Below are 24,385 nucleotides of genomic sequence, written 5' to 3'. Positions count from 1 at the left end.
AATAAAATAATAATAATAATAATAAAATAATAATAAAGGTAATAATAACATTAATAAGAACAACAAGATAATGCATATGCACAAGATGAGAGCATACTTTTCTTTCTACATGATATGAAAATCATGTACTCTATCATCGAATATAAAAAAAGATGAGCGAAAATAGAATTTTTTTCTTCTTAATATTAAAATGTCTCTACGCTCATATATCGTATTATTCATGCGTCCAAAAGTTCACGTTAAATTCTCTTTACTTTAAAAAAAAACATTGATTACATTAATTCACATAAGAAATTTCTAAATATTTTTATACATAGAACCAATGGTTTCTTTTCTTTTTTAAATTTAATAAAAAATACTACTCGTTATATAATTAGGTAATAATCTAAAATATCTATATGCCAATGTTGACTGCTTATGCATTTGTATGTACAAGTATAACATCCAGATGTTATCCTTCTGGTTGCACATCCCTACTTACTATGATATTATTGTTTATGGATAAAAAAATACTAATATATCGCGTTTTTGTTGCAGGGGCAGTGTTTTCATAGAATTGTCCATTGATAAGGCACCAATTTATGGGATCCTGAGATTCAACCAGCATGTTTTGATAGATTTAGAGGCATATCTAAAGTACAATGAACATATAATTATTTTCTATAAATATATGTTTAATTAATAATTGATAAAGAATATTGAAAAAAAATCTACCTGAAGGAGGAGTAAGCGTTTGTTCTCTGTAGTCTTTGTAATGATGTACAGGTGGAGATGAAGGATGAGGTGGTGGTGGGACAAACAATGGCAAAGGAGGTGGGTAATGAATAGGTGGCTGATATTGCATCCATAATGGAGCTCTATATGGTCCAGGAGGCAACATTGGAACACCATAGAGCGAATGATGTACAGTTGCATTGGTAGATCCAATATAAGGGTCCATTCGCACTCTCGGATAAGAGTTACTCGATGAGTATTTCACAGGTTGCCTGTCATCCGGTTTTAATAAATTTCTTAAAAATCCTGGCTCAGGATTTGGTTTATCTTCTCCTAAGATACTAGTTATACTGTATGAAGATAACTGCTTTGGAGAAGGCGTAGAAGTACTGGTTATATTAACAGGTTGAGGAGTAGCACGCCTTTTAGATGCTTGATCCTCCAATGAAACTCTTTCCAATTCCCTTAAAATACGCTTGCGAGGTGAAACAACATTAGGATCAAGGAGACGTGCTAATTTATCAACTATCAAACTTAAAACTTTCCCAGATGACATATCGTTCACTTTACGAAATGATTTAATATGAGATACTGAGGACTCAGGAATAAGCATTAAGGATGTAGGATCGTGTGGACGACGACGTTTGCGTGCTACCAAACGTGGATACGCGCAAAGGCGGCTTTTTGGATTTCTATGGTAATAAAAATTAAACTCTGTAGATATCCTGCGTCTGGGATTAGCTTGCTTCCAGCAATGGTCTCTTTGCCAAGGGCTCGATTGAATCGAAGAATTATCGTCAGAAACTGCAAATATGTAATATTTTTAATTTATTCTCATATTTATTTATATTTATATAAAGAAAGATTAAATTTCTTTTAAAGCATACCGCTAAGAGAAGTGGTACTCTCTTGTCTATTGGGTAAAGTGCTTGCTGGTGGCCAAAATGTCTTTTTTGGAACAGGATACCATGTAGTTCGTTCTCCATCTCGACGATGTGACAGCTCCAATATAAACTTTCCATCTTTAAAAAATTTCAACCTTCCTCCAGGCGTTGGTAAAATATTATTATCGTTACGTTGTTCGCTATGCTGTGTTGGTTGGGGACTCGTATTTTTACCATTAGTATTGGCAAGGGTCGGGTGCAATGTTGGAGGATCACGCGAGCACATCTCTGTCGTGCCCCTCACGTGACCTGTGTGAGCATGACATTCTGCTGACTTTTCACGCATGCTGATACTTTACCGGTATCCATTTTCCTCCACTTGAGCTCCCATACCTTAACCTCTGGGTAACATTTATTAGAAAATTCTTTAATCTATGCAAGGTATTCTCTTCCTTTTCTCAATAGAATTTGTTTGCAGTGTCAGCAGAGATGTAGATCAATCTTGCTAAAGTATTTTGGTCATATCATTTGCCAGAAACATGTTTCTTAAACGTACTTCAAGGAACATCTGTCAATCAACATCGGTGATATAATACAAATGTTTCTTACAATATGACCATTGAGTGAAATATTATTTTGGAAAATGTGTATTTCTTGTTGAGCATTGTCGTAGATCAGATATTATTATTATTACATAAAATGCTCATCGTGGAAGATATATCAATGGTTGACAGGTAGATTTACTTTTTCAGACAAGCAAGCTTATGCATAAGACAGTGCCTGACAAGAAGTGATTATGAAAGCAGCATTCCTCTAGTATTCAATCAATCAGAAATCTATGTGTGTATATGTGTGTATGTTGTTGTTTCTTTTTTTTCTCTTTTCTAATTTGTAGCAAATCGTATAAGGAATATATATTTCATAGAAAAAATCATTAACATATTATTCAACGAGGATAATGTTAATCATCGGTAATCCAATAAAGTTTAGTGCTAAATTTGAAAAGGAATCTGGTAATATATAAGTGGCAGCCGCCAGATTCCCACCCACCCACGCACTGCCGCCTTTTCTAACGAGCCCTATTTCCTTTACGATAATAACCACATTGCAACGATATATCCTTAAATTCGAAGATACTAACAATCTTCTTACGATTCTTACTAAAATTAAACTTGGCTTTCTAAACGAGAAATTGTCCTCGACCAAACACGGGAGACACACGGCACTTTGTAATGGAAAACACGTTTCGGCCGACACATGTGTTTCACTTCACCCACTTAATATTCACGTTATGCAGTTAATCGGCCTTATTCGTTCGATAATACTTTGTAACGTCCCAACACCATGATTTTTCTCATCATTTTCGATCTTTCAATGTAAAAAAACAAGAAATTCTCGCCTTCGTGTACTCTTCCCATCGACAACACTGTGGCGGTTCGCAATCCGCACGTTCCTCCGTTCCTTAGTTCAACTCCCACAATCAGTCTATGCCAATTTGGATTTATATTATAGAATTATATTACAAACCTATTATATTACGGATATTCAATTAGTGAATATTTAAAAAATATACAAAATCTTTAATAATATTATTATATTAAAAATTATAATAATCAAATTTTAAAAAATAGACAATATCTATTATAGTATTATATAATTTTAACTTATCCGTTTTTAAATTATATTTTTTTATTGTAATATTTAATTTTATTCTGTTTATATATCGAATATAAACTTAACAAATTATAATATGCGATATTTACCGCGTACTTTTTAACAAATCAAATATGGATTCATCTATGCGCGCACTAGTTCCATTGATAGATCGTTAACCAATAAGAACGTGTGAATTTTGAGTACTTAAAAAGTGGCGCCTAAATTCATATTTAATTTTTGTAGAATGAAAATTAAATTTCGTTAAAATCGAAATAAGATCATTTATTATTGACATATGTCATCTTGTCATTTATTTTCATGTTAAATAACATGATCTTTAAATCAAGATATAAAAAAGATGCAACTATTGGAAGAATACGAAGAATTAATTGAGCGTGATTCAAATCAAATTTCGATTTTATGGAAAATCTTACAAATATTTTTGTATTTTTTAACTACAATATCAGGATATTGTTCTGCAATTTTATTCTATATTTTCTGGGTATATATCTGGCTATATTAAATTGTTTTTATATTATTAAAAATGTATATATCTATTAATCTTATTTGAATTATTTAAAGGAGAATATTTTTGGAGGACATTGTCCTCTTTGGGCACACACGTACATCATATCTACAGTAATAGTAATCCATTCTAATAATGATTGCGTAGAACGTGAAACTTTTGTTAAAAACATTGAACCGGATTATAAAAATTGGTTAAATTATATTGTCGTTAAACATGATTATGAAAAGCATTGTGAGTGTTGTTATATTGTAAGCTTATTTTCTTGTATATTCGGTATTGTATGGATCGCATTGTTTTCTGTTTATGGTAAAGGCGGATACAGTTACAAAACGCAAGTATTTTTATCTTCATAGGTGCATCATCTGTACATTTATATTTTTAATTAATTTTATTAATTATTTTTCTTTTAATTAGAATTCCTTCTTCATGGAGAATTATCCCACCTGCATTATTTTTTAATTTAATATTCGCAATAGTTACTATCTATGTAGCACATGATTTGGAAGTAGGATTTAAAACCTTTAAATTTGACATGCATAAAGTTTTTCTAGAATTGACAAAAAACTCTGAATTATTATCTGATCAAATGTAAGTGTTGCTTAAGGTAATCAATGGATTTAAACATAATTAATAAAAACAATATTTTGTAGGATCTGCAATATTTTACAAAGTTATGTGGAAGTATATAATGTTCATGGATACAATGCATGTAATCTATTTTTTACGTTAAAGGTAAGACTTACATTTGAATAAAATATATATTAATCAAATATTGAAAATAATATTTATATTAGATTTTGACGTGGACAATGGCATGGAGTTGGGTTGCTGGTTTAATTTTATTATTAATACGTGTTCTATTAGTTGTAGACTTTAGAATTTTAAAAATTAGAATTTATGAACTTCCAAACAATTTAGTTACATTATCTTCAGATACCAATAAAGATAACATAAAAATAGAATCTTCTGAAAATGATAAAAAGAAAAAGGACTGATATGCGCTTTTAAAATATATAAATATAGTTAAAAAAAAATAAAATAAACACTGCATATCTTTTATTTTATGTAATCGTATTAAATGTTGACTGTATTTTCGATTAAAACTATTTTGTATTATAATAGAAAATTTAATATATTGTATGTAAACAAAATTTTTTTCAACCCATAAACATTTTTATAGTATTTTCTCATTATATATTTACATTTTTTTTAATTCCACTTCTGAAGATATTTCTGTTACCTTTATGTATCTGGTGTCAGTTTAGAATTTTTGTTTATTAATATTCTTATATCGCAGTTCTATTAAATTTTGCATAAATTTCTTGAATTACTTTGATGTTTTTGTTACGTATTATAATATTTAGAACATGAAATTTCCCAAATACAATACCATGATTAACACAAATAATGTTAACTAAAGTATTTCATAAGTTGCATGTTTTAGTGTTTAAGCGTGTTTATTGATATTTTCGGGAAAATATTATAAATCTCATAAAGAATGTAAGACGTGAGGATTCTTTTAAACATATAAAATGGTCTAACTACATTTATAAAATATTATTTTTATAAACAGTAAATATAAATTTATACATCAAAAAATTTACTTTTATATTTTTTACTTTACTATTATTTTATATAAAACTTTTTTTTATAATACTGAATACTAATACAAAAACAGTAGTCAATATATATGTAATATTATTTAATATGTTAGCTTGCTGACAAATAAAATGGAGAATAAAAAATAAATATTTATGAAAATATTGTTTAAAATTGATCAATGAGATTTTTTATAATGTAAAATGTAAAATGTTTTCCTATAAGAAATGATCAAAGAGATGAAAATAAAATTAATTAGATGAAATATATTTTATCTGATTGATATGAGCGAGAAGAGGAATATAAAATCGACATGATAAAAAATATAAAACTAATCTATAAAGATGTACTTTTCATTCCTATTATAATTAAAAGTTATCTAACATATTTGAATCCTTTAATTATTTCTCTAGATTGATACCATCTAAACGGTGCTTGTACAGTCTGTTCATTTGACTGTTCCTCACATTGAATTATAGGATCATCTTCATAAGATTTATCTAGTTCACGATATACTTGAACTAAATTTGTACAATTACAATTTATATTAAATTTATTACTATTTAGCAACTTGATTCTAAAACTCTGCGATGTTTGTATCGAGGGTATATAATGTGGTTTAGGTAAAAAGAAATTAGATATACTATTGCTATCGCTTTTCTGTAACATAACGAAGGTGTTCGTAGGTCCCAAAGGCAAAGTCAAAGAATCTTGAAATTCTGTACATTCTAGCATCGATCTAAAAAGAAAATAGAAAAATAAAGGTTAAAGTTGTACTTTCCGACAATGAGTACTACATAGATAAAGTATAATAGTAAAGTTAATTAAATAATAAAATTGTTTATAAAACATTTACCTCATCAGATTCAGAAGAGGTTTCTGTGAAGAATGTTCACATTGTAAATGATGCAAACTATCAAGTATTATTGGTGGTAATTCTAATGTAATTTGCAACTTTGGTGATAATATTGTTGGTCCGATAATGATTATAACTTCCTTAACTTTAATACTCTTAAGAAGTAGTTCAGAAGACAAATTATCGGTCACATTAGTTAAAGAATTAGATAAAGTTTTGATGAATGATAAATTTCTGTCCATTTTTTTATTTTTTCCTTGTAAGTGCACCAAGGAATCATATGTGAATGGTATTTGTTGTTTTTGATATAATACATATTTTAAAAGCTCTGTAATAAGCTTCGTACATGAATTACTTGTTAGAGGTTCATCTAATAATACGTTGATATCCTTTTCACATTTCCGATTGTTTGAAAACATTTTAAATTTATTAACATAACCAAGAAATTCAACCTCTCATAAATATTTATATATATCTGGATTTTCACAGGCAACTACTTTATATATTCGTACATCTAGTAACAAGTATTAACAACTTTAAATATCAACTTAAGTGCACAAAACTTAAATGAACTATCAGTTATTTTTGTTCCTTTATAATCATAAGTTAAGAATATTATAGATGCTAAAACTTACATTTATAATATTAAAATGATATGAATGAAAAATAATTATAGTTACAAACTATGACAACAATATTGATTAGTTTAATTACATACGTATGAGAAGATATTATTAAAAATATCATTAATAATTAAACCATAAATAAGCTTTGTTAATTTTTTTTAAAATGAAACTTTAAGTGTAACCAACTTAAGAATTATATTTTAAGTTGGCAATATTTAAGTACTAGTTTATTTTCAAAAATAGATGTTTCTAGAAAAGATAGTAAAAAAAGGGGGTTAGTCGTTTCATTTTTGGCGCGAAGTTATTTTGTAATTATTTCGTTATATTTAATTAATAATAATAATAATTGCAACAACATAAATTAAAACTGTGAAAAAAATATCTTATATTTAAATCGAAGGAAAGTTGTTAAAATTCGAGTGGTAAGTATTAAAACTTGAAGTCGTTAATTTTTGAATAACAACAGAAGGGTTGGATCGTAGTAAAATAGTATTTTTTATATTTGTGATTTAAATTTGAAAATATCGATATTAAATATTATTTCAATTCATTTCCTTCGTTTATATGTGTATGTTTAAATATTCTTGCAGTGATTCATCGTTTCTACGTGACAATTGTGTTTTAAGATTTTTTTGCTCATTCCTGAAATTATAACCTGTAAACAAAGATTTTTTTTATTAAGATTTGATTGGTTATAATATTTTATGTAAATAAGATTATTTAAAAATGATTGATATTTTGTTTGCATACAAAATTGTTCATTGCTTGTAACATTTATTTTATAAGCAAGTTTTAAAATAATATTGTATGATATAAATTAGATATATAATTTGGTATCTAAATATGTAAAAGTTACATTTACAGTTTCATTTTATTTTTTATTTCAGTAACATGGAAGATTCAAACGGAGGACATTTAAGCCATTTAGTAGTCAACAGTAATGAATGTTTGGAATTTAAATTAATACGCGATGTTGATGATTTAGAAGATGATAAGACTTCGTTTAAACCAGAAATGTCTCACCAAGTATTTGGAGACAGGTTTATATATATTTTTTAATATAATATACATTTATACAAATTTATTTATGTATTTATATTTATGTTATTATATAATGTTATACATTTAAAATTATAATGAAATATATTTATTTTCTTTATTAGTGAGACTATATTCGGTTATCAGGACTTGAAAGTGAAGCTATATTACTCAGCTGGTTTGTTAGAAACTTATTTGGGTATGACATATTCGGAGAAAGTAAATAAACTTTCTTATGACGTCGAAGCTGACGAAGTATTGTCAAAAGTTGCGAGTAAACTAACACCTAAAATTCATAGTAATCTAGATACCTTTGTTGAATCTCTTAAAAAGGATAGAACGTTCAGACCTTGCGGCGAATTAATTTATTCCTTTTCGGTAAATGGTAATGTCATTCAACTTTTCTTTTATTTTCATTTTGCATTACTTTAAAAAATATTTTCATTTTTTTTTATTGCAAGTTAATATATTATCGTTAAATTACAATATTTTATTATAAATACTTTATTTTTGATTTTAGATAAATGTAATACAAGACAGTTTGAAGTTTATAAAGCGGATATGTCGTGTAAAGGTTTTAGAGAATATCACCAACGTCTTCAAACATTTGTTTTGTGGTATATTGATGCTGCTAATTTTATAGATATCGATGATGATCAATGGCATTATTTTAATATGTAAGCATTCATTCAATATATTATTAAAGACAATAATTTGTTTAATGGACTAAATAATTAATTGTGATATATAAAATAGGTTTGAAAAATATAAAACATCATCTGGACATACTCAGTATGGAACAGTTGGTTTTGCTACTGTTTATCAGTATTATGCATATCCAAATCACACTAGACCACGTATTGCTCAGGTATTAATTTTACCTTTGTTCCAAAATATGGGTCTTGGTACTCATTTATTGCGTGGTATTTATTGTGAATATATTGGTAAAAGTAACGTCAAAGATATAACAGGTAATTTGATTTATATAAAAAATAACTCTTAAAATTTAATATAATAAAATTCTTAATTTAATTTTGAAAATTATCTAATTAATAATAGTTTAATAATTCCTTATCTTTTTCTTTATTTTTTTAGTGGAAGATCCTTCTATTGATTTTCAACGAATAAGGGATTATGTAGATGCAATAAATTGTCATAAATTACCTAGTTTTTCACGAAAATATTTACTTCAAGGTTTCAACAAGACCATGGTTATCGAAGCTAGAGAAAAATATAAGATTAATAAAGTATATAATTAAATAATTCTTATTATCGTCTTTTAGAAATTGTTGATAAATTATATTTTTTATTTTCAGAAACAAGTACGCAGAATTTACGAAATATTACGTTTACTAATAACGGATATTTCCAATGAGCAAGAATATCGTGATTATAGATTAAATGTGAAAAAAAGACTGAATATTCCCTACAAACGTGAACAAAATGATTTTAAAAAATTAGAGTTAGTCTTCAAAAGTCTAAACAAACGTTCCAACATTACCTTACCTCCGATGGAACAACGTATGAAAATACTCGATAAATTGTATCGCATTTTAGAGGAAGATTATAAAAAGGTCGTTAAACGTTTGAAAGAAGAAGCTGGGTTATGGATATGATTAAAATACTGTTTCGTATTATATAAGAACATTTTTTACAACGTTATAAAATAGATATTCTTGGAAAACAATGTCTATGTACAAAATACGATGCGTGTGTGTGTGTGCATTTTCTTTTATATATATAAATATATATATATATATATTTATTTTACATTTATTTTTTCAAAAGAATCTTTTTTTTCTAATCTTACATACTATTCTGAAAATTCTTGTTATTGATTTGTTTATGCAATTATCATTCTTGATTTCAAGTTATTTAATTAAAATTATAAAGACTTGTCCTTATATAAGCACACGTGTATTAGTTACTGTAAGATGATAACAAAATATAAGAATCAAACAAAAATTGTTATTTTAAAAAAAAGTAATTTTTTAAATTCCATGCGTCAAATTTGGTTTTATTTTATTTATTTTTCTATAAACATCCCACCCACATGCATGGTGAAAAGTCAGTAGTAGGGGATTGATTAGGAGCTTCTTCTTTTCTACTACGAATTTTAAGAGGCGCCACCATATATTTTTCACGAAAAATATCGATAACTGCAATTACGTTGCAAATCATACCAGGGACTGCTCTGAATCGATTTTGATGATCGAAGTTTCGTTGGAAAAGTGAAGGTTCGATTGTTTTATTCTATTATTTGAATTTTTAAACAAACATTATTTTATGTTATAACAATTACTTCGAAAAATACAATTTGTTATGCATTATAATAATTTCAATTTCTTATCATTTATGTCTTATAGATTTGTTGATCACACTACTGTATATATATTCTCTAAGAGAATATTATTCGTTTCTCATTGCAAAATGTCGAAAAATCAAATTAAGGTAAGAATTGTTTGATTAATGTCAAGAATTTATTAAATGAATCACCTGTTGTGTTTATGTACATGCCTGTTTTCATCTATTATTTTATTTTGCTTATTATTATTTTTTTCATCCATTTTGTTCTTTTTTTTTTCTACTTTCATAATTATATATACTATTTCTTTCTTTCTCTCAACTATACTATTGTCTTTTCATAGATTGGTATTATTGGAGGGTCAGGACTTGACGATCCAAATCGGCAAATATTTAGTTACCAATCCGAAACTAAACGTGAAGATGCAACTAATGAATTTGGAACACCGTCGAGTAATCTTTATCATGGAACTATTTCTGGAGTAAAAGTGATATTATTGTCTAGGTAAATTTATCTTTATTTTTATTTATTATATGCATATATTCTATAATATTTAAAACACATTTCATTTGTTAATATAGGCATGGACCGGGTCATTCTATAACTCCGACTAATGTAAATTATCGTGCAAATATTGAAGCTTTAAAACTTGCCGGATGTACGCACATTCTTGCATCGACTGCTTGTGGTTCATTAACAGAATCAATAGGTAGAGGACAATTAGTTGTACCTGATAGTTTTTTGGATAGAACGACTAAGCGAGATGGTACTTTCTTTGATGGCAGTTCCAATAAATATCCAGGTGTACTATGATTTTATATTAAAAATTTAGTTATATAATTTTTGTTATTCTATATTAACATATAAAAATTGCAGGGGTTTGCCATATGCCAATGGAACCAGCATTTGATCCGGACATTTCCAAGATTTTATTACAGGCTGGGAAAGATCTTGGCTTTGATGTACGAAACGGAGCAACGATAGTTTCAATAGAAGGACCACGTTTTTCTTCTAAAGCTGAAAGTAATGCACTCCGTCTTTGGGGGGGACATTTAGTTAACATGACTACTTATCCGGAAGTATGTTTGATTCTAACTCACTCGCTCTCCTCCCTCCCTTCCTCCCTCGTTCTCTTCCCTCCCTTCCTCCCTTTCTCAATTAAGTATTTATTTATTTATTTATTTATTAAATCAGGTCTGTTTAGCAAAAGAAGCAGGATTATTATACGCAGCTATAGCAATGGCAACTGACTATGATAGTTGGAGAGAATGCGAGAAAAGTGTACACGCAGCCGATGTTTTAACAGTATTCAAAAAAAATGTTGATAAGGTAACAGATCTGCTAATACGAGCTATTGAATTAATATCTTTAGAAGATTGGGATCAAGATATTAATAATTTGAAGGTAAAATAATATTTATACAAAATATTATTTTGAAAATAAGTTGAACCGAACTGAATGGACTCGAGTTAAATACGATTTATATTCTAATAATAAAATTAATTAATTTCAGGAACTCATTAAAAGCAGTAACGTAACGCATAATGTTTGACGATAAGAAAACCTCATCAATTGTGAATAAAAGTTTTAAAAATAAGTTAAGTAAAAAAAGAAGAAGTATACAACTTTTTAAAAAATGTTAAATTTGATTTAAATATAATATATTTCTATTTATTTGTATTTGATCCAAGAGTTATAGAACACATTCCATTTGTTTTTTTAAATCCTCAGTAAATACGTTAACGTTTAAAATGAAATTTGATATTTATTTTATAACACAACATTTAATTTGTATTATTAATAAACATTAAATAACTTACTCAAATATATTTATAGCAAGATTTTTTTTTCTCTTTACATTTTAATCTTATTCAAGTATTGTCATAGTTTAAACTAAAACATTGCATCCTGCGTCGATACATACACAGTGGCAAATCTTAATAGTAATGTAAATCGATTATTTTTAAATTCATATCAGACGAATATTTAAATGGAAACAAAAATGTTTGTTATAATTTTTTGCAATAACATTTTTACACTGTTGTCACAAAATAAATTTGACGTATAATATAAAATTCTAAAATACGTTCTTGCTTTTACCGCCCAGATTATTTCCTGCATAAATCAAACATTGCAAACTGAATAACACTGGGGTGGTAATAACTCAAACGTTGAATATATATATTTTCTTCGCAAAAATATACTAGGTATGCATATTCCCTCGTCTTTAATACATTGCTCTATAATATTTTTTCAAGCTATTTAAGAAGCAATATTTAATACTGTACTGTTTAAACATATTTATTATTTTATCTGAATATTTTTTTCTTTTCTTCTTCTTTTTTTTTTTTTTTTTTTATATACGATATTAGAATTTTTCTAAGTGATAACAGCGAAATGCCACAGTTGTGTTGCATTATTATATACTTACAGTAATATTGTGCAACGTTAATTCTTAATAAATATGTACCAAAACACTTTTCTTTTTTTTTTTTTCTTTTTAAAGCATTTCTAGTAATTACATACGAACAGTTTTTTTATATTTTTGGTTGTCGTTTCAGACGACAACAACAACAAAAATATAATTCTAACGTATTGCCCAGAATCCAGGCCTTTTAATAAAGCACACAGCTTTTTTTTTCTTCTTATTATTATATGCGTGAATACTTTAATTCATGCTCACCTGTGTATAATCATTACATATTTAACAATTACATTATTATTATTATTATTATTATTATTATTATTATTGGCATTTAAAGTGATGTATAAAGTATTGATCACTTTAAAAAGTAGAATGAAATAACGCATAAATAATAATATGCATAAATATTCTAATGCCTACTTTTCCTGAGTGAATTAAGGATCGTGTCGAGTTTGATTCTACAGGCAAGATTGAAAAAAAAAAGAATACAAATAAGAGTGATGCGCAGCAACACTCATTGTATTATAATAAATAATATAATTTCTGTACCTGTTGAAATATCGTATAGAAGTTGTATGTATGTTAAAATTATGCGTTTCGTCGTCGACGGATCAAAAGAGAAATTAATCATATTATCGTAAAATTGCGCATACGATTAACGAAAATAATTTGATGAATGGTAATTTTATTCCATTACTATTGCAACAAGTTGTATAAATCCAATCTTTGGCAAAGTAGGAGAGAAAAAAATAAAAATAAAAGAGTCTCTATTAAATGAAAATTAATATTTCTAAACAATAAAGTATGTACACACTAACGTTTAACTCCTTATACAAATTTGTTATATATGCGATAATTTGTTTAAAAGTTCATATATATGTGCATTTTCAAATCTTTCGAGTCGCTATAAAAATAGTGATTTCTGATGAATAATTATTATACAATTACATTTTTTTCTGGAATAGATCGTTACAATAATTATATGGTAACCAAGGATAAGAATGCAATTGGCGTTTCTACAAATGCAAACAAAATTTAATTAATATCTTTGAAGTAAAGATAAATTAGTTATCTTTTTGTATGCATTTATGAATAACAATAGTCGCCCGAAGAAAAGTAAAAAGTGTAATTGAAATATAAGGAAAGAACCTTTTAACAAGTGTGAATTATTACACCTTACTGTCAACCATATCCACATTGATCTTATAATACACGTAAGGAAAATAATCGCTTTGTCCAAATCCTAATCCTGGTATATCCATACTCTATAACAATAAATTACTATAATAATTGTCTATTCAATTTGATATTATAACTGAATTAGTATCCTTACATCTTGGTTCTGCCCTGATGCTGTAGCGGAAGAATCCAAATGAGCGTAAAGCTGATTTAAAACGTCGCGCAATCGCTTCATAGATTTTTTATGCGGATGCAATAAAATTGCTTGGAAATTAACAGGTAAACCATACCTAGTGGAAAAACAACATAACAATATATACAAATAATTGTTTAATATTATGTTTTTCCTTGAATTAAAATATGTATTACCTAAGAACGGATTCTACGAATACACGTAGAGCTTTAACGTGAATCCAAGCGCAGAAACATTCGCTAAAGTTTACTTTCAACCAACGCACTAACGATCCAAATTGTTTTTTCTTATCGGTTACCAGTTTCGTTATTTCGTTTTTACCTGTGTTGGATATATTTATTATAATAAAACGAAAGATTGTTTATCTTTTGTTTGCCTACGCATTTTTTTTTAACTTTTTATAATCTCATATAAAATATACCTGCGGCTAGTTCTTCTTCATTATATGTGAAGTCGCGTACGATAAATTTCTTTTCGCGCGCATGCAATTTAAATTCTTCAATAACTTTTTTGAACAATGTAATTGTAAATAATCCATATTCAGAATCTTCGACTATAAGCTGTGTACTACGGGGTACAATCATATTATTTAACTTTTCATACCCACTGTACCAATCGTGATAGTTAGACCTTAAAAACGTATTAACCAGATATTACATATTATATACAAATAAATATGATACGTGTTAATTTTATATACGTAGTAAATGAAGTAATACGTACTTTGGTACGATCACAAGTAACGTTGATAAATATTCACTGTCTAAAATAAAATGCTCCTTTTTAACTAAATCCGCTAGGTTTCTTGTTAACAAACTTCCACTGTACAAGAATTTCTTTATTATTACTATTCTTTTCTAGATTTTCATTTATTACTTATTACTATTTATAAATTATGAAATGGAAACTATGAAAATATATTAACAAATTACAATAAACTATTACAAATGAATAAAGAAAAAACTTACGTTTGTTTTTTCTCAAGATTTTGTAAGCTTCCTTTCAAATTATTGTACGTTGTAGATTTAGTTTTAAGATCGGCATCTATTTGACCCACTTGTTTGCTAATTATATCCGCAATATTTCTTAATGATTGTTTTATCGGATATTTAGCCATATCCCACTGGAATCGAGTTATATACGAAGGTAGATCACCTAACAAATTTTCAATATTAATATAACTAAATCTAGAATTAAACATTTTTCTATAACTAAGATTGAAATATTTTAAAACAGAGCTTTATCAATCAATATCTAATTTCTAATGCTCATACTAATACGTTATTAATAAATACTAACAATTTATCAAATTCAACGAACTAAAAAGACTTATAAGAAGCTCTGTTGAAAGGTGTTAAATATATATATTCAAATTATATGTCAGATTATTGTATGACTAAAAGAGTAATAATAATTATAAATGAGATAAACAGAGAAAGATTTTGTTTTGGTATCGTATAAGAATAAATTTCACTGATTCTAGTACGCTCCTTATGTATTATTCAGAATAGCAGGCAGTACCTAAACTGAATATATCGTGCAAACATTAATGTGTAGGTGCACATACAACTTCATTAAAGCATTTTATATATAAATATAAATATGTATATATAATATAATCGTATGTATATACATATATACATATATACATATATATATATACGATTGTATTCAATCATTAGAAATGATATACTACTGCATTCAATTTGTATTAATATACCTAATATGATATAGAATAAAATAATATAGAGAAGTGTCGATATAACTGTGTTTATGTTTCATTATGAAGACTTTGTCAATTGTATTACATTAAACTGTGGGTGTCTCTTTTCTTTTTGTTTAAAATATATACTATATTTACATGCAATATTAATGTGTGATAATAAAAATTAATTGAATAGTAAATATGAAAACTTCTGTTCAATAAAAACTTCTATTACATATTTGTAGATTTAAATTGTATGTAATTTTTTATATTATTAAAATTGCACGATAAAAAAAATATCAATGAGTATAACAAATAGATTTAATTTTAATTAAACTTTTATCTTTTTTCGTCAATGTTATCTGCACGGTTGTATGCATTGCAATTGTTGAGATATTTCTTTAATAATTAATTCCCTATCCCCTTCCCACCACACACACACATACAATGGTTAACGAAAATAATTGATACCTATGCTCGTGACAAGTTACAATGATTTGTAATTAATAATAAGTGCGATAATAAAATAAGCCAAGCAGCTGAGATGATATAAAGCATTTCATGCCAACCGAGTATGAAGACATTTGTAAGAGATCTTATTATTATTATTATTATTATTATTATTTATTGCTCATTAGCTAATAAATTATCATTCAAAGAAAGATAAAAGAACTCTAGATTATTTATATTATAATATACTGTGTAGTAGGTGTAATCAAGTTGTAAGCATGCAACACAGCAGTTTCTTGTAAATTCATGTACCGATCGATAAACATATTTTCAATTTCATTATTTATGTTGGTGCTATATATATATAATTGTATATATATATATAATTTGTATATGCTGTTTAAAATTCTTGTATGTATTCTTATTTATGCTGTATTGTACAGTAAAGCAACATACTCAATTTAAAAAAAGAAAGAATATAAAATAAATATTATTGAATCATATCAATGTATCGAATGCGATGGAGATTTTATGATTATAACTTTCTTTTTAATATGAATGTATGGGAAAATATTTATTATTATTATTATTATTAAAAATGCAAAATTGAAATAATAGGACTGTTTTCGTTTTTAATATGAGCGAAGAATGAATTTGTTAATAAGAAAATTAATGAATTGCAGCAACCAAAATAAATAATAAAAAATTTTGTATTGTTAAAATTAATGTATGATCGAATTGATATTATTGCATAAATGTTTTGTTGCAACGTATTATATATTTTACATTAAAAATGAAAATAGTATTTTATATTATAATTAAAATAAAAGCATTGTGTGGATTAGAAAAAGAAACAATAAATAAATGAAAACAAGACAAATAACTTATGTTTAAAGAATACTAAGATAATAAATAGACTAAACAAGTAAAAAAAGCAAAGAAAATAAAAATAGTAAAAGTAATGAAGTATGTGCATTATGCAATTATCAGACAAATTCTAATTCAAATATAAATCTGTGGCATCTGGAACAATCAATCGAACATATTACATTTTGTTAAATTGAAGTATTCAGACACAACCAGTACACAGGACGCAGGAGTAAGAAGGACTAACCAAGATCAAAAGATATTATTGGTGTATTTACCAATATGAATATTTTATCGAATAGGTGCACGCATATTTTATATTTTAAATGTGCTATAATGTAGGCAAATCTCTTTGCATTCCTTCAGGTTTTAAATTTTTTCTTTTATTTTTTTTCTTCTCTTTTTTCATATTGAATAACTTTAAAATTTTTTTTTCAATCAATCTATACTCAATTAAATTTGAAAATACTTTGAAACTATAATAAATTAACGTGAAAATATCTTTATAGCTGTAGCATAATTTCATAATTAGCATAAATTCAATGGTGTATGTACTGGAGAGAGATTGTCATGGCCTTTTGAGATGATATGACATATAATATATGATTTATATTTATATATTATTTTGATTTTTCAAATTTATAAATATTATATGATTTTGTGTCCTTCCGATTGTTAATCTATTATAAAATAATAGTGAACGTTACAAGTTCGTATTACAGTGACAGAAAGGAAAACAAAGAGTAACAAGCAATACTTCGTCATTGAAAACAGCACACTCACATTAAAAGAAGATAGACTTTTAAGAATTTGTTACACGGGAGGCAACGATACTGCAAAAAAGAATTCAGCATTACATACATTGCATATGTATGTGCAATTGTGCGTTATTGACATCTAAGGAAATGCGCACTAGGATCATGATATAATACAGTCATTGTATTTTTGTATGTGATTACGCATTTAAAATGAAATATTAATATATTAGTTAAATTCCTAAAATGGCATGCGATAGATTATTTTTCTTGTGAATTGAATAATTATAATAATAAAAATTAACAAAAAAAAAAAGATAATAATAATAATAATAATAATAAGACCACGAAAGTGACAACCTCTCTCTCTCTTTTTCTCCCAATATGTAGTAAAAGCGCTTCGAACAAAAGATATATATGTATAAATATTAATATCGTTAAAGGAGAAAAAATCCTTGGAACAAACACGACCATAGGTCAGTTATACCTTGCCATTATTTTAGGAAAAGGTATGATAGGTTGATGTGATGGTGGTAGGATGGGTACCTGGATTAGGCAAACTGCCACTATGGTCTTGATCTTGGTCATCGCTTTGGCCCACATCATGGTTGTCATCGTCATTATCGTCAATTGATGCACAATTAGAGGCGGTTTGGTCTGCTTTTTCGGTACTCCTCGGTTGCGTTGTTGACTGCCATTTATCTTCTTCACTGCTGCAGGTTGATGAAAAGGAAGGAGTTGGGCTCGCTGAGCCAGGACTTGGAGTAGGTGTTGAAGGAGTTGAAGCAGTGCACCAACGTGCACGGTAACATGAATACACTGACGAAGGATCATTCGACGTTCGAATATCGCTGACACCTTGAGTATTATGTAATGACTTCTTTTCAGAGTTGGATAGATGGTTCTGATGATAGTGGCTATAACGATGGTCATGGTGATGATGACGATGGTGATAATGCTGACCTAAACGGGCTGCTGCTTCTGGTTCTGACTCGTCCAACTCCCTCCACTGCCTGTGGTGCTCCCTTGTAGTCTTGTGTGACGGAGTAACAGGTGTGTTTGGCGGGGTGTCCGGACCCCCTTCGGGACTCAAGCTCTCCCCATCCACTGATGTTTGACCTATCCATTACAGCCCAGTCCCAATCTCCTCGCGATCTTTCTCATGTCTCGCTCAACTATTATTGCGTCCTACGCAAATGCCTAACGACAATGCTGACCAAACTTAATCAAAACAACTAAGGATCGAACGAAAGACCTATGGAGTATTTAACGAAAATTATTCTATCTCTAATGAATCTTCTTTAAATACTAAACCACTAAAGATTTGTCGTTCTATGTAATTTCTCTACAAATATTATCTATAATAATTGAATACATTTTTATTATTTCATACAAAAATTAAAAGTGAATAATTAAATAGAAATTTGATGAATGCTTAAGTACGACCATAATGCAGGAATCTTTTATTATATACAAAAATTAATTTTCTGTAATAATATGTAATAATATGTTTAATAGAGCACTCCTTGAAATTACTATATCATTTCACAATTTATATTACAAAGATGAGATATTATATCAAAAAAATTAATGTAAAATTAAATTAGAAATTATTCATTTTACTCTGAATATTCATTTAAAAATTTGCCTATAGTCGTTAAATACTCCGGCGTTTAAACAGAAAATAAAAAATAATTAAAAAAAAAAACAAAATATAAAAATGAAATAAACTATAAAAAGAAATAATATTAAAGAAAAAGATTAAAGAAAACAATTTGATTAAACAATAAAAAAATAACTGAATAATAAATGAGCAAAGATATATACCACAAAAAATATAAACAAAAAAATATATAGAGCATTGCAAACAGGCATAAATACTAAATTGAGACTGACAACTTAATTTAAAATTAAACAACCTCATATTGACTAATTGGAGCTTGGTGACCACAGTAACCCAAGCAACTCCTTGCGTCCTCTGGAAGGTTCATACGTCGATGTGAGTGGTCCACATGTCCAGAGATAGAACTTTTATTTACCGATAATATTATTTTGTATTTTTCTTTAAATTTTTCTACGCTATGTTACATGTATGTGTTTTTCTTTTATTGTTTCGAAAAGCTTTAGTAAGAATAAATTTGAAAGGTGTACATGTATGATCATTTGTTAATATAAAAATAATAAGTATAAGGTAGGGAAACAGGGTTAATGTGGTCTGAATAAAAATTCAAGCAAGCCAAGCAACATCACAGATACAGAAATGAATTTTTAGTAGACAGAGTAAAAATGAAATTCTTCAAATTAAGATCCATAATAAGCACTCTACAAATATATCAATCATATATAATTAACTTATGGTTTATACCACTATTGTTTTCTATTTTAAGGAAAGGGTCACTGTGCATAATTATAAATGTAACTTGAAATTTGATAATAATTAGGAAAGGAGAAAATTATTATTTCTACTTTTATGAAAATCTACTAAATTTTTCATGTATTGATGAAACGCATGATTATTTATATATGTATATGTATATTTGATCATTGATTCAAATATTGTAATATATTATCTACCGATGCATTGTAATATACAGGGTGTCTGAGGTTTTTCTAGTCAAATAATGTCAGTATATTTTATGCATAGAAATCTCAGACACTCAATATATGACGAATTGTAGTAAATCTCATAATAATAATAAAAAAAAAATGATAATTTTCAATGATTATTTATAATGAAACGTAAATGAACTATAAAGGATTATTATTGATATTCTTTTGTGATATATTGAAAAAAAATAGTGGTACATACCATATTTATCGGTAACAGTTATTACTGTACGCTACAGCAACAAAAATTTTGTCTGCATTCACATAAACAATTATAGATGTATAATTTTTTATAATTTAATAATTATTTATAACACGTCAGTGTATGCAGACAAAATTAATCAAGTTTTATATTTTCCTATTCCCTTGTATCTTTAATATATGTATCGAGAAAAATATTTTAATCATTAAATATATAAAATTACTTCTCATTAATGTTAGATAAATAAATGAAATATTGAACAAACTAACTGATATACGTTTAAGATTATTAAGTAAATCAATATCAAGTAGTGTATATGTATTGTGTCGTGTACAGTATTCATTTGACATGCCTTTTAGATTAGACAATTTATCTTTTTATCATATACTTAGAAAAGAATCGATCGATACCTGTTATAAGGGTCCAAAATGCAAACACTTTTTTTAAATAAAATTATACAAGAAAATGTCGTGCATTTGATATTATATCTTTTTTTTTGTTTATTATCATTGAACGTGAGGATACGTTTACTTAAATAATTATAATATAATGGGTGATCGGTTAATGAATATAATTCATTCAAAGACAATGTTCATTACTCAAATTGTTCGTTGACTGATCATTGAAAAAAAAAACCAAAAAACAAAATAAAATTCTATAAATCTTACAAATTACACCGCTTCTTCTTATACTTATTCTGTGAGGTGTTCATTAACTGGTCACCCATTGTATATCTATAAAGAATTTACATGCCAGCAATAAATAAAAAATGCTTATATCTACAAATTTATTAAAATTACTTCTTTTTTTATTGAATTCTATATAATTTATTTATAACATATAAATCGAATATATATATATATACTATGTTGGCATGTAAACCTTTAATTTAGTGCAGAATAAGGTAGAAGAACAATAGCATGACATTTCCAAATAGGGGATAATAAATTTTTATGTGTTTAAAATTGACAAATATAAATTAGAAATAATTTTGGACCCTATTATATATTAGATAATGAATTATCTTATTATTGGAAATAGATTATATATATATATATGTATATACAAAAAAAAAAGAGAAAGAAATGAAGAACGATAATAATTTTATACTCACTGTTATTGGCCAAAAGATTTTCATGTAGTTTATCTCTTTGATCTTCTAAAACTTCTCCTAAATAAGTAGCAACTTTGCGTGTAACTTGTTCCACAAATGCATCCAATTTTCCTAGATCATCGGATAGACCAACCAGCTGATCTAGCGTTCCCACTTTAAGATCAGGTATATGAAACTTGAAATTTTCAGATAAAGAATTTTGTTTGTTAGTTAAATTGTTCATCGTTTCCCATGTCTGTTGACAAGTTTTATCTCCTGGTGCTGATATAAGCCAGTATTCGGTCATCTTGAACGATGCGTTCTAATACTTAGTTTTGAATATCTATACATAGAAAATATTAATAATAATGAATTAGTAATTTAATAAATAATTAATTACAATATAACAATGTACATAGCACTAATAACAAAAAGGTTATGTGATCGAGGAAATGAGAGAACATTTGATAGAAGAATGCGAAGAAATGGAGAAAGAAACAGTAATGAGATAAATAATTATGAAAGCAGAAGAAGGAACGAGACAAACAAGGAAAATAATAAGCAAAAGAAAAGGAAAATAATAAATTAAAAAATGCATATACATACAGTCAATTGCACTGACAAATAGATAAATGTAACTCTCATTTAAGACCGAAAGGCAAAGGTAAACCATTCACTTTTATAACATGTCTATGTACAAGTATATACATTTCATTGATTTAACAAAACAGATGCAGCCTTGGTTAAACAATTAATCAATTTATATTCTTCTTGTGTGTGTATGTGTAAACAACCATCTGCCTCAACGTTATACATTGTGTCTTATAATAATTTATATGTTTATTCAAATGAAATCATTAAAATATAAGATTACAATATATTTAATGACAGTAAAATAAAATTCATAATTAGCGTGCATTAATACAGAAAAGTTCGTAATAGAAGTATAGTCATTAGATAAACGAATTATAGAAGGGGGTGTGGCATGTAATAATATAACGTTTAGTCGAATATATTATGTAATTAGGCGCGCTTTCCACGTGACGTGCGCCAACTACTACTCGAATGGCAGCGCAGAACACTTAGATACCAACAAATATAGAGAATTGACAAGTCTAATCTCTAAAGAATAAATATATGAAAAAGCAACGTCCTTGAATCAAGAAATAAACTTTAAATGAAATACCGATGAAAGATACCTGTAACTATCCCGATGACAATGGCGCCTGTCGTCTATCAGTGTGTGAATGTGTGCGAATCAAGCGTTTTATAAAATCAATACTACACCACCAACATATCGTTCTCTAATATCAATTATTTTCGATATATGTACACACAGATCGAAGAATTTCATTAAAATCGATCTTACCTCTAATTAATGAAAGTTCAATTGAATAAACATAAATTAGGAAAATCTATAATCGCGATAAATCACAGTTGTCGTCAAATTTTGGTTAACGTCATTCTTTGCATTAATATACAACTAAGGTGTATTTATGATAATTGTTTTAACTCAAGACTGATAAATATTTACTTACAAGATCTTTTAGATTCTGTTGTTAGACGATTTTAAATTGAAAGGCCAGTGAAATATAGATAATATTTCAATAGAATCGTTCGTTCAGACGGACTTTCCTAAAACGATCAGAAACCATTGTGACCTCACGTGATGGCGTGCTGCTGCCTCTCGACCCACCCGACAACTAAACCAGCTAATGATCAGCTGACTCACAAAGCGTCTTCTATGCAACTCAAAACAATGTTGCCACTTATCAATATCAAATAACTTCATTTTCAATTCGATTTTTATACCTATGAAAAATATATAATGTATTTATATTATTGTTATATTACGAACACATATTTAAAATATTCCATATTTAAATAATAATTATTGAAAACATACCGTCGCGCCATCAGGTATCACAAGAAAAGAACTAAAATAATAGATGCAGTTCCTTTAAAACGCGACCGAAGAATAAGGAAGTGCATATAAGTTCACAAGTCCCCTTTTTTATCTACCCAGATTCATTTTACTTACTACCGAGACCACCAGTGGACGATAATAGATACTTAACGCGATGATGGTACAATACTATCGAAGAAAACGATATTCTATGATAGTATATATAGTATAGTTCCACATTGTAATATAGAATTTTATATAATTATATTTAATTTTTAATGTATAAACATGTGTGTGCCTTCAGAAATGCATTTATTTTAAAAAATATTCATGGCGTTCAAACAAAAAAAAATCTCAAAGGTTTGGTTGTTAAATCCTACGACGATCACCTGTAACAAAAAGAAAACTATATTAATCATACAATCAAAAATGAAACAATAGCCTGACATAGCAATCGTCCAATTTGCAGATGCACTTTTTGCAAATTTCTACTTATTTACCGTGGCAATAAAATTAAATTTAAACACGTGATTTTACATTTACATAAAATAAAAATAAAGAAATAGGAAAAGTAAAAATACTAAGTTACTAAAAAAAATAATATCTAATAATTATTATGAAATACTTTTAAATTGCATTTTACGAAAAAGAAAAATTGCAAATTTAATAAAATACGATTACAGTGAAAAATCTTAAAGACAAAACAAGAAAATAGAAATTACTGTAATATTTACTGAACGTTATTCAAGCTTGAAAATTTAATAATACGAAAATTTTAATATTTTTGACTCTAACT

General features: G+C 27.3%; 6 protein-coding genes across 12 annotated transcripts; 3 read left to right on the top strand and 3 right to left on the bottom strand.

Annotated features, from left to right (window-relative positions):
* Positions 1 to 53: 53 nt before the first annotated feature.
* On the bottom strand, positions 54 to 3,064 carry LOC106789065. The gene is made up of 3 exons (XM_014752901.1): positions 1,602 to 3,064; positions 715 to 1,518; positions 54 to 631 (listed from the first exon to the last, which is right to left on the bottom strand). The coding sequence occupies exons 1-3, from the start codon at positions 1,942 to 1,944 to the stop codon at positions 597 to 599; spliced, it is 1,182 nt and encodes a 393-aa protein (XP_014608387.1). The 5' UTR covers positions 1,945 to 3,064; the 3' UTR covers positions 54 to 596.
* Positions 3,065 to 3,612: 548 nt separating this feature from the next.
* LOC106789049 lies at positions 3,613 to 4,778 on the top strand. The gene is made up of 5 exons (XM_014752868.1): positions 3,613 to 3,756; positions 3,837 to 4,134; positions 4,275 to 4,371; positions 4,434 to 4,515; positions 4,578 to 4,778. The coding sequence occupies exons 1-5, from the start codon at positions 3,613 to 3,615 to the stop codon at positions 4,776 to 4,778; spliced, it is 822 nt and encodes a 273-aa protein (XP_014608354.1).
* Positions 4,779 to 5,220: 442 nt separating this feature from the next.
* Positions 5,221 to 6,819, bottom strand: LOC106789053 (MAD2L1-binding protein). The gene is made up of 2 exons (XM_014752873.1): positions 6,239 to 6,819; positions 5,221 to 6,121 (listed from the first exon to the last, which is right to left on the bottom strand). The coding sequence occupies exons 1-2, from the start codon at positions 6,655 to 6,657 to the stop codon at positions 5,758 to 5,760; spliced, it is 783 nt and encodes a 260-aa protein (XP_014608359.1). The 5' UTR covers positions 6,658 to 6,819; the 3' UTR covers positions 5,221 to 5,757.
* Positions 6,820 to 7,134: 315 nt separating this feature from the next.
* Positions 7,135 to 9,854, top strand: LOC106789058 (histone acetyltransferase type B catalytic subunit). 3 transcript variants are annotated; one of them, XM_014752886.1, is made up of 7 exons: positions 7,135 to 7,286; positions 7,752 to 7,904; positions 8,028 to 8,287; positions 8,423 to 8,579; positions 8,659 to 8,873; positions 8,998 to 9,149; positions 9,219 to 9,853. In XM_014752886.1, exons 2-7 carry the CDS (start codon positions 7,756 to 7,758, stop codon positions 9,516 to 9,518), a joined length of 1,233 nt encoding a protein of 410 aa, XP_014608372.1. In that variant the 5' UTR covers positions 7,135 to 7,286; positions 7,752 to 7,755; the 3' UTR covers positions 9,519 to 9,853. The 3 variants fall into 3 exon arrangements, with proteins under 3 accessions (XP_014608372.1, XP_014608374.1, XP_014608373.1); XM_014752888.1 differs by lacking the exon at positions 7,135 to 7,286 and adding an exon at positions 7,400 to 7,432 and having other exon boundaries at positions 9,219 to 9,854; XM_014752887.1 differs by lacking the exon at positions 7,135 to 7,286 and adding an exon at positions 7,433 to 7,521.
* A 181-nt stretch (positions 9,855 to 10,035) lies between these two features.
* Positions 10,036 to 12,282, top strand: LOC106789059 (S-methyl-5'-thioadenosine phosphorylase). Its single transcript, XM_014752890.1, has 7 exons — positions 10,036 to 10,139; positions 10,269 to 10,353; positions 10,551 to 10,711; positions 10,789 to 11,009; positions 11,084 to 11,286; positions 11,402 to 11,611; positions 11,721 to 12,282. The coding sequence occupies exons 2-7, from the start codon at positions 10,333 to 10,335 to the stop codon at positions 11,757 to 11,759; spliced, it is 855 nt and encodes a 284-aa protein (XP_014608376.1). The 5' UTR covers positions 10,036 to 10,139; positions 10,269 to 10,332; the 3' UTR covers positions 11,760 to 12,282.
* A 264-nt stretch (positions 12,283 to 12,546) lies between these two features.
* Positions 12,547 to 23,467, bottom strand: LOC106789057 (V-type proton ATPase subunit C). Of its 5 annotated transcripts, XM_014752884.1 has the most exons (10): positions 23,222 to 23,463; positions 21,705 to 22,026; positions 18,745 to 18,900; positions 18,328 to 18,639; positions 14,973 to 15,159; positions 14,728 to 14,826; positions 14,426 to 14,634; positions 14,181 to 14,325; positions 13,966 to 14,101; positions 12,547 to 13,897 (listed from the first exon to the last, which is right to left on the bottom strand). In XM_014752884.1, the coding sequence occupies exons 2-10, from the start codon at positions 21,988 to 21,990 to the stop codon at positions 13,802 to 13,804; spliced, it is 1,626 nt and encodes a 541-aa protein (XP_014608370.1). In that variant the 5' UTR covers positions 21,991 to 22,026; positions 23,222 to 23,463; the 3' UTR covers positions 12,547 to 13,801. The 5 variants fall into 5 exon arrangements, with proteins under 5 accessions (XP_014608370.1, XP_014608367.1, XP_014608369.1 ...); XM_014752881.1 differs by having other exon boundaries at positions 18,328 to 18,900; positions 23,222 to 23,467; XM_014752883.1 differs by lacking the exon at positions 23,222 to 23,463 and adding an exon at positions 22,883 to 22,957 and having other exon boundaries at positions 18,328 to 18,900.
* Positions 23,468 to 24,385: the final 918 nt, after the last annotated feature.

Source organism: Polistes canadensis, unplaced genomic scaffold (genome assembly GCF_001313835.1).
Source record: "Polistes canadensis isolate GaletaPanama2010 unplaced genomic scaffold, ASM131383v1 scaffold_162, whole genome shotgun sequence".
Classification (NCBI taxonomy): Eukaryota; Metazoa; Arthropoda; class Insecta; order Hymenoptera; family Vespidae; genus Polistes; species Polistes canadensis.
The sequence above is the reverse complement of the archived record's forward strand: the minus strand, read 5'-3'. Positions and strand labels throughout refer to the sequence as shown.

Excerpts from the sequence above, each read along its gene's own strand:
- LOC106789058 (XM_014752888.1), top strand. The coding sequence starts at position 7,756 with ATGGAAGATTCAAACGGAGGACATTTAAGCCATTTAGTAGTCAACAGT. Across the intron at positions 8,580-8,658 it reads CAATGGCATTATTTTAATAT|GTTTGAAAAATATAAAACAT; the intron begins GTAAGCATTCAT and ends TATATAAAATAG. Across the intron at positions 9,150-9,218 it reads AAAAATATAAGATTAATAAA|AAACAAGTACGCAGAATTTA; the intron begins GTATATAATTAA and ends TTTTATTTTCAG.
- LOC106789057 (XM_014752881.1), bottom strand. The coding sequence starts at position 21,990 with ATGACCGAATACTGGCTTATATCAGCACCAGGAGATAAAACTTGTCAA. Across the intron at positions 14,102-14,180 it reads TTCGTAGAATCCGTTCTTAG|GTATGGTTTACCTGTTAATT; the intron begins GTAATACATATT and ends TTTTTCCACTAG. Across the intron at positions 13,898-13,965 it reads CATCAGGGCAGAACCAAGAT|AGTATGGATATACCAGGATT; the intron begins GTAAGGATACTA and ends TTATTGTTATAG.
- LOC106789053 (XM_014752873.1), bottom strand. The coding sequence starts at position 6,657 with ATGTTTTCAAACAATCGGAAATGTGAAAAGGATATCAACGTATTATTA. Across the intron at positions 6,122-6,238 it reads CCTCTTCTGAATCTGATGAG|ATCGATGCTAGAATGTACAG; the intron begins GTAAATGTTTTA and ends TTTTCTTTTTAG.
- LOC106789059 (XM_014752890.1), top strand. The coding sequence starts at position 10,333 with ATGTCGAAAAATCAAATTAAG. Across the intron at positions 11,287-11,401 it reads ACATGACTACTTATCCGGAA|GTCTGTTTAGCAAAAGAAGC; the intron begins GTATGTTTGATT and ends TTATTAAATCAG. Across the intron at positions 11,612-11,720 it reads AAGATATTAATAATTTGAAG|GAACTCATTAAAAGCAGTAA; the intron begins GTAAAATAATAT and ends AATTAATTTCAG.
- LOC106789049 (XM_014752868.1), top strand. The coding sequence starts at position 3,613 with ATGCAACTATTGGAAGAATACGAAGAATTAATTGAGCGTGATTCAAAT. Across the intron at positions 3,757-3,836 it reads TTTTATTCTATATTTTCTGG|GAGAATATTTTTGGAGGACA; the intron begins GTATATATCTGG and ends AATTATTTAAAG. Across the intron at positions 4,516-4,577 it reads ATCTATTTTTTACGTTAAAG|ATTTTGACGTGGACAATGGC; the intron begins GTAAGACTTACA and ends TATTTATATTAG.
- LOC106789065 (XM_014752901.1), bottom strand. The coding sequence starts at position 1,944 with ATGCGTGAAAAGTCAGCAGAATGTCATGCTCACACAGGTCACGTGAGG. Across the intron at positions 1,519-1,601 it reads GAGTACCACTTCTCTTAGCG|TTTCTGACGATAATTCTTCG; the intron begins GTATGCTTTAAA and ends ACATATTTGCAG. Across the intron at positions 632-714 it reads AACGCTTACTCCTCCTTCAG|ATATGCCTCTAAATCTATCA; the intron begins GTAGATTTTTTT and ends ATTGTACTTTAG.